A 12,629-nucleotide genomic window follows, 5' to 3' on the forward strand; every position below is an offset into this window, starting at 1 on the left:
AGTTATGCTTCCTGGTATTGGCAACTTGGATGGCGGCCAACTTTTCTTCTCGCGCCTCCTTGCAGTGGACGCGGACCAGAGACAGAGCGACGTGAGCGCCACATCTAGCAGAAGATTTCTTCCATTCCGCCACTCGACCTGGGACTTCATTCAGTCGAGTCATCAGGGACTCGAGGTCATTCTGAAGCATCGTCCTAGGCCAGAGCGACGTGTCGATCCGTGACATCGCAACCTTCAACCGAGCAAGATAGTTAACAACGCCGGCAACACGAGATTCCAATCGGAACACGTTCATAGCAGCCTCGTCCTTCACTGGAGAATTGATGGGGTCCAAGTCTGTCTCCACTCGACTGGTCTCCTCTTCGAAGTTCTGGCAGAATTCTGTAAACACAATTCAAGGATAAGTCAGTGCCTCTACGCAGATTTGGTAACTGCAAGTCAGTCGGGCCGGAGTAATTACCCTCGAGCATGACGAACAGCTTCTTGGCGAGTCCACCGAGATAAGCCTCCAGATCGTTCCTCTTCCCCGCCAGTTCACTTGCCTTGTCATTCAGAGCTATATTGCATTCTTCAGACGGCTGACCTCTCGATTAGCCGCGTCGAGAGCAGTTTTCAGCCTGGGGTTTTCCTTTTCAAGAGTACCGACTGAAGCCAGTTTTTCTTCAGCAAGCTTCGTTTTGTTCAGGGCCTCCTTCTGCGCTTCGGCAAGGTCTTGATCCTTCTTCTTCAGAGCCTCCTCCATTTTGTCTGCGAAACAGCAAGTGAGATCAACATCGAGGACGGCCAGAAAGAAAGGACAGTCAACAAAAGCTCACCAGCCATACCTTTTGCTTCGTCCCTCGCCTTCTGCAAGTTCTCCTGAGCAAGCTTCAAGTCAAGGTTCAGCTGGATCTGTTTGTTCTCCAACTCAGTGTAGCGAGCCACAAGTTCGCAGGATTTCTGCAAAAAATCAGTCGACAGACATCCAAGATAAGTTGCTTCCGAGTAACCAAGAGACAATGATGGCGTTTCTAAGACTACAGTCGAATCAAAAACATTCGACAGTAGTCTCGGGGACTACACCCAGTGGGTGCACTCAGCGTGCCCCCACTAGTTTGACCAAAAAAAAATTAAGGCCTGACCAGACCGAGTGAAGAAGTTCAGCTAAAGCAACACAATATAAAGACTACAGTCGACTGCCAGCAGTCCACCGTAGTCTCGGGGACTACACCCAGTGGGTGCACTTAGCGTGCCCCCACTCGTCAAAAAGATTAATAGACACACCCAGTGGGCGTACAGATATAAAGATCTTTGGAAAAGAGATTCTTCAGATAGCATATCCTAACGGAACAAGCGGTGAATCGACTGACCTGGACGTTGCTCTGAAGAGTTGAGCTCGCGTCATAAGCTGCTTGGCTGGCTTCCCGAACCACCTTCACTTGGTCCATCATGATCCCCGCCTGGCGTATAGCCTCTTTAGCGGCACCCACTTAGTCCTCAGAGACGTGGTGTGTGGCAAAAAGCAAAGGCGGATTTGCAGTCGACGTTGAAGGCCGGACACTCGTTAGAGGTTCAGCGAAGGTCACAGAAACCCGAGTCGTATCACCACCCTCCCGGACTGCGGCCTCAGGCGCCGGAGTAGTTTGTGGGGTCTTGCCAGCCGACGCCCTCCTGTTCCTTCGCGCCCTCAGCGGCACTTCGTCATCATCATCAGGGAGGTCAATGACATGAGGAGGAGCTACAAGAAAAATCCAATCGACCGGAATTATAAGAAATCATCAGTCGACTAAAAGCAGAGCTTCAGTAATCGTACCAGGGTTGGAGGTAACAGCGTCTTCCATCTCTTGATCATCGTCCTTGGCGGAGATCTCCGAGGTGGCAGCACTGCAAATTTCGAAAGTCGGTCAGCTTATTCAATGAGTCGACCAAGAGTCCGTCACGTTCGACAAAGGAAAACAAATTCTACTATTACCCAGAAATGGTGGGGACAGTCATCTTCATCTTGGGCAGAGCCTTGGGAGGCTTGGACGGCGTCGCGCGTGGGTGCTTGGGAGCTTTTTCTGTCGGCGCTGGAGATGAGGTCCGAGGGCGCTTCGACGACTGCCCAACAGGGACAGTCGCCTTACCACGTTCCCGCGCAGGGTCGTGTGTAAGCTTGGATCGCCGTTCCGAGCGGGGAGGTTCGACTTCTTCCTCCTCCTCTTCACTGGAGTCGTCGTCGTCATCCCCCTCTCCTTCGCCGTCAGATTCCCACTCTTCTCCCTCGTCTCCACTTTCGCCTCCGCTCGCCTCTCCTTCCTCGGCCTGCTCCTGTGCTCCATTGGGTGTCGAGTACATCTCAGTAGTGGCCTAGAGGACAACAAACGAGACAAAAGTCAATCGACTGATCCAAAAAGAACAAATAAAGAAAGCAAGATCACAGTCGGAAACGCAAGGTCAGACCTTGTCCACTTCGTATGTTTGGTCGAGTGGAGGAATCCTCCTGGCTCCTCGGGGGTTGTCCTTGTTCCCTGTGATACTCGACAGCCACCCTTCCAACATCTCGTCAGTGACCTCCTCTGGGTGAATCCGAGTGGTGTCTTCGAGACCCGAGTACAGCCACATCGGGTGGTCACGAGCCTGAAGCGGTTGGATGCGCCTCCGAAGGAAGACTTCCAACAAGTCCATGCCAGTCACACCCTCGCGGACAAGCTGAACCACTCGACCGACCAGCACCTTGACTTGCGCCTTTTCCTCCGGCGTCACTTTCAGAGAGGCAGGTTTTTGTGCTCGATTCAGAGAAAAAGGGGGAAGCCCAGTCGACTGTCCTGGGGTCACCTGGTCTTTACAGTAAAACCAAGTCGACTGCCACCCACGGACTGACTCGGGAAAAGTGATAGACGGAAAGGAACTTTTTCCCCTCATCTGGATCGCCAGGCCCCCGCACAGCTGGATCACCTGCGTCCGTTCGTCACTCGACTTGGCCTTCTTGACCGACTGAGAGCGGCAAGTGAAGATGTGCTTGAAGAGTCCCCAATGGGGGCGGCAACCCAAGAAGTTTTCACACAAGGAAACGAAAGCAGCAAGATACACAATAGAATTGGGAGTAAAGTGATGGAGCTGCGCTCCGAAGAAGTTCAAGAAGCTCCGGAAAAAAGGATGAGGAGGCAGAGAGAATCCACGATCGATATGGGTGGCGAGGAGGACGCACTCACCATCAAGAGGCTGGGGTTCGACTTCTTTCCCCGGGAGGCGCGCAGATTCGTGGGGAATGAATCCCCCCTCGACCAGATCATCGAGATCATCCTGCCGAATCACCGACGGCATCCAGTCGCCCTGGATCCAATCCTTGGGCAGAGCAGTCCTCGAGGAAGATCCGCCCCGAGCGGACTTCTTCCCCTTCCCCTGCACCGCCGCCTTCTTCGCGCGCTCCAGAGCCGACGTCTTCTCCTTCACCATCATCGCCGGCGAAGCTCGAACAGACCTACGGCACCAAGGTGGGAGCGGAGGTGGCGGAGGATCTTGTGAAGGAAGGGGGAAAAGTGAAGGCGCACTGTTCGGGGGTCCCGAGCCGGCAGCTTATAAGAGGTCGCTTCCGAGTGGCTGACTGGTAGGCCCAGGCAATCCCGTCAAATCCCGCAACAGGCGCGCGCGCGGTACGTGGCGAAAAAGGTGGCGCGGGGATCGAGGAGCTTCCGTCCTATCCCATCCGATTACTGCGGCCGCCCCCGTCCCGCGCGCTTCCCGAAATTCAAATCCCGCAAAATCCGCGGGCCGCAGAACAACTCGTCAAACAGAAGATCCCTTTCACACCGTCACTCGGAACTTCACAAGTAAAGAAATTCACTCGACAAGAGGCCAAGAATGGATCAAGGCGACTGAAAGAAGTTGACGACGTCATCCGTGACAATTGATCCAAAACAAGACGTTCATATAACATGAAGAACCAGTCGGAAAGATCCCCAACTCCTTCCCCACTCGAACCTCGATCCATTCGGGGGCTAATGATGAAGCTATGTACCTAGGATAGGGGCATGGACCTGTCCTAAGTACCCTACCCAAGGACATCCCTAGAAGAAGTCACCTTTCAATCGACTTGGAGGTATCCCACTCGACAGATTCAAGACACTCGACCACGAAGCAATCACTCGACCAAATTCCAACCACTCGACTGCCAGGAGATCTAAAGTCACCCTGCACGCAAACGGTCGGTCATTAAGTAGCTTTTATGGTCATCATAGCACTTTATTAGGGGCGTTACCAGTAACCCCCAATCTTAATGTACTTTAAACCTTGCATTACTGAGGGCTGGAGGGGCCTGGCGAACTCTATATAAGCCACCCCCCTCCTCAGTATCAAGGGTTGGCACCCCTGTTATTCATACACACATAATTCAGTCGACCGCCTCCGGGCACCGAGACGTAGGGTTGTTACTTCCTTCGAGAAGGGCCTGAACTCGTAATCCTCGTGTGCTTACAACTCCTCCATAGATAAGATCTAGCCTCTCCATACATACCCCCGTACATCACTGTCAGAGTTAGAACCACGACACCACCACCATTTCATAATTAAACATTTGTTCATAATAGCAATGAAAAGAACTGGCGGTACCTCCCTCCTCCCTTCCCCTCGCTGCCGGCAAAGCCGCGTGGTGTTGGTGGCAGCGGGGCGATGCTCGTTCCATCGATGTAAGCTGCTCGATCTACAACGGCGCTCAATCCATGCATGAAGGCTACACGGGCTGGATGCTGATTGGGTTGTGTGCTGATGCTTCAGCGGCCACGGCTAGGGCTGGTTGTTGTGTGTGCTGGCCCTGCTTGTTCAGCGGCGGTGACCGGCTTGGTGTCCATCAAATGGAGACCCTGGTAGCCAGATCTTGCTAAGGAGGCGGATCTGTTTCACCATGCTACAGCTGACGGCACTGCAACAACAGCGTGGAGCGGTGGAACGGGGGTGGTGCGACCACGGCTTGCGGCGACCGTGGAGATGGCTATGCCTTGACGCCATCGTTGCTGTAGTGGTGGTGGAGCACGTGCAAGACGAAGTTGCGTATGACATTATGCTCTTCAAGTTGTACGACAGTTCAGGAGCACATGCATGAGTTTGGTCATCAAGTGCTTATGTACATGTCACGGATAGGCACTCGACCGACTATCCCTGGTCATGTATGCCATGGAACGGTTCACCCAGCCAGTCTGCCTTCGATAGTAAGATGCAATCTAGGGACAACGGCTTGACGCAGAGGATATGGTTATGCAGCTACGGCGGTGGTGTGATCTAGCGCTTCGCGAGTAGCTGTTGGGATTGTGGAAAAGTGGTGGCGACAACACATATTGACTTCGATGTGGTGGTGCTTGTTGAGTATCCAGTCTCGAGCTTCGGGTTGAAAAACCCTAGGTCTACCCAAGTGGGTTATACCTGACAATGGCAACATTTTTACATCATTACCTTGTTGAAGGCATTGATCGGATATGCTCAAACTTGTTCTTTAGGGTGAAAACCTAGAATCTGTCCTCTAGCGGTTGGATCCAGTGAGGTGGCGCTTGAGCATCATTACCTTTCTGAAGGCATTGTTGTTGAAGAACCTTGTTGTCCTTGTGGTGTCAAGAGATGATTGGTGCGGATACGGTCGTTGTTGTAGTTTGTCGATTACTGTTTTGACTGCTTTAGTCTTTTTTTTCTTCACTTACGCATAGCTTTGGTCTTATATGACTTTACTCTTTGCCGTTGTGTTTACTTGTGTGTGTTGGTGTTGGCTGTGTGCATCCTTGATATGCAGAGGCCGGGTGTGTACTCATTGTGTCTATATCCACTTGATGCTTCATTTTGAGTTAATAAAATCCACCTTTTGTCGAAAAGCAATGTTTAAAATACCAAGCCACCCAAGGCTTTTTGGTCTACACATTAGTTTCCATTTAACCAGACATTATTTACTTTTGTTGTCAGCCGAATTCCAGTAGAGCCCGCTTCTGTGCTTATCAAAACCATCTTGGGAGCCGGCAGGGAGGTGATAAAACCCCATTACAAACATACGAAAAGCGAAGATAAGCAGGCGTTGGTGAGGCACACCTTAGCCGCAGAACAGTAATACCGACCCCTCCACGGGAAGACTCTATTAGCAACTTCTTTTCTGAAAGAAATTAGCAACTTTAAGAAACGATAAGGAAAAATCCTTAGAAAAGAGGGTGAAAGGGGAAATAGGAACACCAAGGTACTTAAAGGGGAAAGAAACCAGTTGGCAATTAAGCATAATTGTCACACCCAACGCATCGGCAAAGGAGTCGCCAAGAACAAACAGAACAAAAAAAAGTAGAATATCTCTACAATATTCACGATTCTTAATTTTGAGCATACAAGATTGATGACCTTTAAAGCGGTTCTGAGAATTGTCTGTTCAAAAAAATTTGGCAAAACAAAAACTATTCATAAAAAAGAACTCTGAACCAAACATATAAACTCTACTTATGCAAATCTAAAGCTAACACAGCATTAGCAATTCACATATGAGATAGTATCAGATATATCAGGCCGAAAAGAATTCTACGTTTGCAACAACAAGTAAATTTACTTCCGTTTAAACTTGTGTCATCCCTTACACCAACAAAATCTCATGAAATAAAAGTCACGACGAGCAGTTGATACTCGTGTTGGGATGTCTTCTACATGTAGCACCATCGATTAATATACACAAAGGTTTGTTCTCAACTAGGTAACAAAGTGTTTCATCCTGGCCCCATCAGCACGTAAAATGGAAATCTTCACTTCCAGACTCAAAAACCATCCTTGCTGATCCAGTTGCATTACATACAGCATACAGCAAGTTAGTTATCGGCACCAAGATTTGCAGCTACTTTTGCTTGGGGTGTGGCAGTGGATCCTTGTCATCTGACAGGACGCCGCCCATGTCACTGATGGATGGCATCTTACGAGACAGATCATCGAGGTCTTCTGGCAAAACTGTGGCCTGGGACTGAGCAATCATTGCCCCCCCGATTGCATGGGACTCTCGGAAGAAGCATCGTCTTCATCTACACTTTGAAAAGCACGCATGCATCAGTGTCCATCATGTTTATCAGACAGAATAAAGTTAAGAATCGTATATTTATGATTCAACTTTCGTCTCACATTTTTAGCTAGTTTTGAAAATACTTCCATGTATTCTTCAGCGACCTTCAAGCGGGCTGCCTATACAAATTAGATGCAACAATTTATGTTTCGTTAGGCGAGGGGAAAAGTGACGGTCAAAATCCTGCTTCATCAAGATTTTACAAGAAAAATGTGATACCTCTGTGCTGCCTTCAGTATATGCACCCTATATGAGGATTTATTTTTAATATTTTAATAAAAAGTCAAAATAGGTAAGAACTATTTTGACAAAATACTTGACTTACTTTTGCACTAGTATATAAATCTCGATGAGAAAAAAACAAAAGTTGACCTCACAGCAAAAAAGACAAAATTTATTTGCTATTGCAGGTCACTATTCACACTATTTTAGCCAAAAATTTGTCGTTTTTGAAAAGAAGTCAAAGGGATATTTTTTTCGTGGATTTTTTTTCTCATGAATACAATAGAAGGTCAAGTTTATTTCAAAAATATTTTCAGGAATTTTCGACTTTTTGTTGAATTACTAATTTTTTTCTCATATAGGGTGCATATGTCCCCATAGACCAAAAGTTCCCCTCCGGGTGCAATCACAATATATTCAAGCAAGTAATACTAGAAACAAAAAGATATTCAGTTTGTGAACTGGGTCACTGTAATCCGAACAGTTCTTCATGTAATACTATGAACAGTAGAACTGAATATTTCTGCTAAAATGCAGGGGTGACAATACTTGATGTTTCCTGAAATTCATAACCATAAGATGTATGTATCTAAAACTTGCGTGTTGAGTGAGCGATCTGCGAGACATAATTTAAGTTCCCTTATGTATAACTGCTTCAGATTCAATCTCCTCAAATGAGGAAAAATACATCCAAAACAGAGAGATATTCAGAACAAATACATGATGCATTATTATTATTATTATTATCTTCGAGAAAACGCAAAGAGACTTCTGCGTTTCTTTTCATTGAAAAGGCAGAATTCAAATTACAATCCTCCCAAGATATACAGAAAGTGAAAAATGCAGAAAAATTAATGTACATCCCAGGTCTGGGGCAGAGTGTCGCAAAGCCTGGAAGCCAGCTCTAGCCCAAAGTGTCGCCTCGTCCTTTAGCAACAAGATTGCTGACTGAAGGTTGGGCGCCCTCTAAGACATAGTCGTTATGGAGTTTCCAGATCATACATGGGGTGAGCAAGGCAATGGAGGCGAGGCCTTTGCGCATGGGTTTCAGGGAGCGCTGTTTAGAAGCGCGCCACCAGTTCAGAAGGGAAGCATCATGGTTCCGCGGCGTGCAAGACATGCGGAGCCAGGCAAGTATCTCGTGCCAAACCTGTCTGTAAAACAGGAAGCAGAGCAGTAGGTGGTGCATCTCTCGGGGCTCTAGCAGCAGAGGAGGCACGAGGTGTGGGGCTGGAGGCCGCGGCGCGCAAGGAGGTCGGTGGTCATCCAACACCGATCCTGATCAGCGAGCCAGTGGAAGAAGCGCACATGAGGGGGCGCCCAGTTCTTCCAAATGAACTTCCAGGAGCTGTTGTGGGTGGAACCCTGGAAGGTGACCTGATAGCAGGATTTCACAGAGTAAAATCCGCTCGAAGTCCACTCCCACAGGAGGCGATCAGGTTTCATGGTCAGGGTAGTGTGCCCGACAGCATGTTTACAAGTGAAGTCATAGTGCTGTCACCATAATAAAAAGATAATGCTACATGTATGGTTACACATTGACATTAACTAATGTTAGAATACTGTATACCATTAGGAAGAAGAACATGATTTCCTCATACTCCCTCCGTCCCAAAATTCTTGTCTTAGCAAATCTAAGACAAGAATTCTGGGACGGAGGGAGTATTATGCATGTAGCAGTACAAGAAGTGTAGTATTTTCACAAGCTGAGCAGGGCAGCAGCAAGATATTTGGCAATGTTCAGAGCAAGATGATAAAACAGAGCCAAAGAGATGTCACGTACCCTTTGCTTTGTTCACCCTTTCCATCATAGCAGCTAACAGAAGAAAAGAAGCAATAAGTTAAATCTGGACATCCGAGTTAGGTTTAATCAAATGTAATACTATATATATATGAGCTGAATCAGTAAACTCGGCAACCCAGCCAAGTAGCAAGACATACTAGTTTGCAAATTACATCTAGCATGCATTAGTATGCTGGCTGAACCAGAGCACTTGTCAAGCCGCACGCATACTTTTCACATACGAAACAGAAGGTTCTTAAACTGAAGAGCGGTTTCAATCAAATTAATATAAAGGCTAAAGTGCCGACATTACATTCTGACTCAATGATCCGAGCACAATTCCTGCATTCTGCTTCAAGCTGCATCTCCATGGCTTTCTTAGCTCCCTCTGGAGGAGTAATGCCTAAAACTGGACAGTTTGTAGTTATTAGTAATGGAATACAGATGCCGTATTACGACATTTGACACCCCATTCACACGATGAAAAGGAAAAAACCATACGTATGTCGTATTTGAGGCATTTGACACCCCACTCGCATGATTTATAATTGATTGACTTCTGCAGATAGAGAAACAAGACAAAACAATTTGTTAGATGAGTTCGCAGGACCATGAAATTTATGAGAGAGGCTTGATAGTAGGTACCATGATGTTGTGGTTGAGCGTGTCTCTTTCCTTAAAGGCCTTGTCAAGGGTAACCTTGCCAAGTTCACTCCTTGCAACACACTGTGCAAGCTGGGTGACTGCATCGATGGGGTCCCCCTCTACGGCGTAGGAAGCAAGGAAGGGATCGGCAATCTGTGCAATTCAATTTCATTCGAGTTAGTTTGTAAGCTAAGCAAGCTTCCTAGGGTTTAGTTTCCTCAAACAAACAAACAAACAAAAGCATTCCTAGGGTTTAGGGGTTAGAGTCTTAGAGATGACCTTGACATGGAGCACTCCTCCGATCTGGATCAAGGCGCCATCCTTTGTGATGGCAGGGTTGCCGGGGATTGGGATGGCCTCCTCCTTGAGCGAGTGGACGTAGGCGATGCGGTCGACGCCGGGCACGAGGAAGTGAATCCCCGAGGAGAGTGTCTTGTGGTAATAGCCTAAGCGCTCCACCACAAACACCTTCCTCTCTGGCACGATGTTCACGCCCAGGTTCGCTGGGGTCGACGGCGGGTCTGCGGCCACGGTGGCTCCCCGGTACCAGCGAGCCCTTGTACCTGCAGCAGCGCCGGGTTGGGTTCCGGGCGGCTGGAGCGGAGGAGGCACAAGGCGGAGGAGCGGCGCGCGTGAAGGCGCATCATCCGGGTCGCCGTTGACATCGCCATAGTAATAGAGTTTATCTATCTCTCTTCTCTTCTCTCCTATCTTCTCTCTCTCCTATCTAACCCACGATCGGTTTCCCACCCACGATAATATGATGATTTTTATTTTGAGACACACGATGATGATACACGCTCCTTTTCGTCAGGGCCCCGGCCGGAAAAAAAGAATGGAGGAACCGAGATGGGCTAGGACCAAAGTGTTGATTGCTAGGGATAGGAAAACGTGCGTCGCACGGCCGCAGACCACACGCGATCGTTTCGTCGCTCTTGCCGCTGGCAAACATCGCTTGCGATTCTTTTCTCCGCCGTGTGCTGCCGCTGTTTCCGGCTTGCCGCCTTTGCTGGTGTTGCGCGCCTGCCTTAGCCGGCCGGCCCGGCCGGCGGCCACTCAGTCACTCACATCCGGCCATCCCATCAGTCCTAAGCCGGCGACTTGGCCTCGTCCAGGTCGTTCCTCATCGACCCAAGTCCTACCTCCGGGATGGATTCTTCGACGCTGTCGCACAGCTTGGAGGCCAAAAAGTGAGGAGATCGACCCATCCTTTTGTTTCAGTCTATCTATATGTTGATAATTTGTTCAGTTCTTAGTTTCCTGGTATTTTTGCTTCATGGCAGATGCAACTCTGAATACTATTATAAGTATTATAGGAGTCAAAGGTGAAGGGCCTAACGATCTACTTTCTCAAGAGCTTCGGGCATGTATGGATGCGTACACTTAGGTTTTCGTTTCTCTTTCTCTCTTATCAAATTAAATTGTTTTAGCAAAACTGATTAAATTAATGCAGAAAAGCAACACCATGATTTTGGTGATCACTCGGTAAAATTATAATATCTATAGTAGGAGTACTTATTAAAATTGACGTGCATATTCATGCTTTTGTTTTTATATCATCTTAGTTTAAATAAATTGTTGGATGAGTCTGTTATATATTTTTTAGAATCATACCTATTTATTTAGTACACTATATGCATGGGATACAAAGGCCACTAGGTGTAGCTGTCCGCCACACACGGTGAGCAACCTCGTCTTTCTATGAAGAGTGCGCCTCTTTTGAAGATATTTATTCTTGCTGTAATTTCCTCCACAATCTGGGAACCAGATCGTCTGACGTAGGTAGAAGTATTGCAGAGGGTGAGGGACGTCGATCGTTTCCTACCGTCCCTTGCGCATCCTATGGTGGCCGTTGGAACTGACCAAGACAGCGCTCGACGTTCAAAGGCCTTGCAGCCCACGAGCGAAATCCCCCCATGAACAGCCCATTCACCTTAGGAAAAAGAAATAGCGTAGATACTGCCGATGCCGCTGCCAACACGTAGACTAGGGAACTTCTGTATGATAAAACAAAAGACTGGGGAACTTACGTGGATACTGCTCTGTGATGCTCGATTGAGCACGATATACTGGAGCAAAGTCAAGTGTCAGATTTAGGAGATGAGTGGTTTCAGATTTTAGCATGACAAAGTTAAGTTTCAGATTTAGTAGATGAGATGTTCTAAAAAAATTAAGACCAACCCAATGACTAATCCTCATTGGTTTTTTTATAGGAGAAACTCCACGAGCGCCGCAAGTCAGAGCCGAGGCTCGAACCTGGGCGGGCTGACAGCAACTCCGGCTGCCTAGCCAACGGGTTGACGCCCCGTCCTCAGATAAGATGTTTTAGATTTAGCAGAACATGAGATGTTTCAAACCACCCGCATCCATCGGAACCGCACGGTTCGGACGTGTTTTGCCAGCCAACACGATCTTATACCTGTCCACGGATCGGTCCGGACGTATTTTTTCTTGCAAACCGGAAGCAACCCATAGGGCTTGGCGGACGTTCGGATCACTGCCACACATGCGTTCGACAACCTTGGCCCACCCAAAACCCTCTTCCACCCCTCCCGCGCTTTCTCTCCAACCGATGCGCCACTTCCTGCGCCGCATTCATTCCAGCCCATACCCGTAACGACCGGCTTTGATGCCACGGGAAGCGACCGGACGGGAGGGTGTCACTGATCAACAGGCTCGCCACTTCAATGCGGACGTGTTGTCCCGAGAAACCAAGCCGGCCGTTGCACCGCATTCGCCAAGTCGGACGAGGCGTCGGCCTAGGTCCGCAATGAAACGGACTTGGTGGCGGCCTAGGCTCCCGACCGGTCCGTCACCACCGCAGAGACATATGCGTGCCGCCACCGCCGCCCCGACGGGAAGCTCGACAAGATTGGCGAGGAATGGTCGCTGGCGACACCTCCGCTAATGCCGGCAGCGCCAAGGCGCCACGCGGCGCTCCACACGGTACAAAAG

General features: G+C 48.6%; 1 protein-coding gene across 1 annotated transcript; it reads right to left on the reverse strand.

Moving 5' to 3' along the window:
• Nucleotides 1-6,513: 6,513 nt before the first annotated feature.
• LOC123056046 (stomatin-like protein 2, mitochondrial) lies at nt 6,514-10,882 on the reverse strand. Its single transcript, XM_044479828.1, has 8 exons — nt 10,817-10,882; nt 9,954-10,397; nt 9,675-9,827; nt 9,531-9,588; nt 9,343-9,438; nt 9,030-9,062; nt 7,084-7,143; nt 6,514-6,991 (listed from the first exon to the last, which is right to left on the reverse strand). Exons 1-7 carry the CDS (start codon nt 10,880-10,882, stop codon nt 7,121-7,123), a joined length of 873 nt encoding a protein of 290 aa, XP_044335763.1. The 3' UTR covers nt 6,514-6,991; nt 7,084-7,120.
• Between the last annotated feature and the right edge of the window lie 1,747 nt (nt 10,883-12,629).

The sequence above is a fragment of the Triticum aestivum genome, chromosome 1A, assembly GCF_018294505.1.
Source record: "Triticum aestivum cultivar Chinese Spring chromosome 1A, IWGSC CS RefSeq v2.1, whole genome shotgun sequence".
Lineage (NCBI taxonomy): Eukaryota > Viridiplantae > Streptophyta > Magnoliopsida > Poales > Poaceae > Triticum > Triticum aestivum.

Bases quoted from the DNA above. Each gene is read 5' to 3' on its own strand.
- LOC123056046 (XM_044479828.1), bottom strand. From the start codon at position 10,882: ATGGGTCGATCTCCTCACTTTTTGGCCTCCAAGCTGTGCGACAGCGTC. The intron at 9,828-9,953 runs GTCATCTCTAAG...TGAATTGCACAG, and splicing joins GAGGAGTGCTCCATGTCAAG to ATTGCCGATCCCTTCCTTGC. The intron at 9,589-9,674 runs GTACCTACTATC...CTCTATCTGCAG, and splicing joins CGCTCAACCACAACATCATG to AAGTCAATCAATTATAAATC.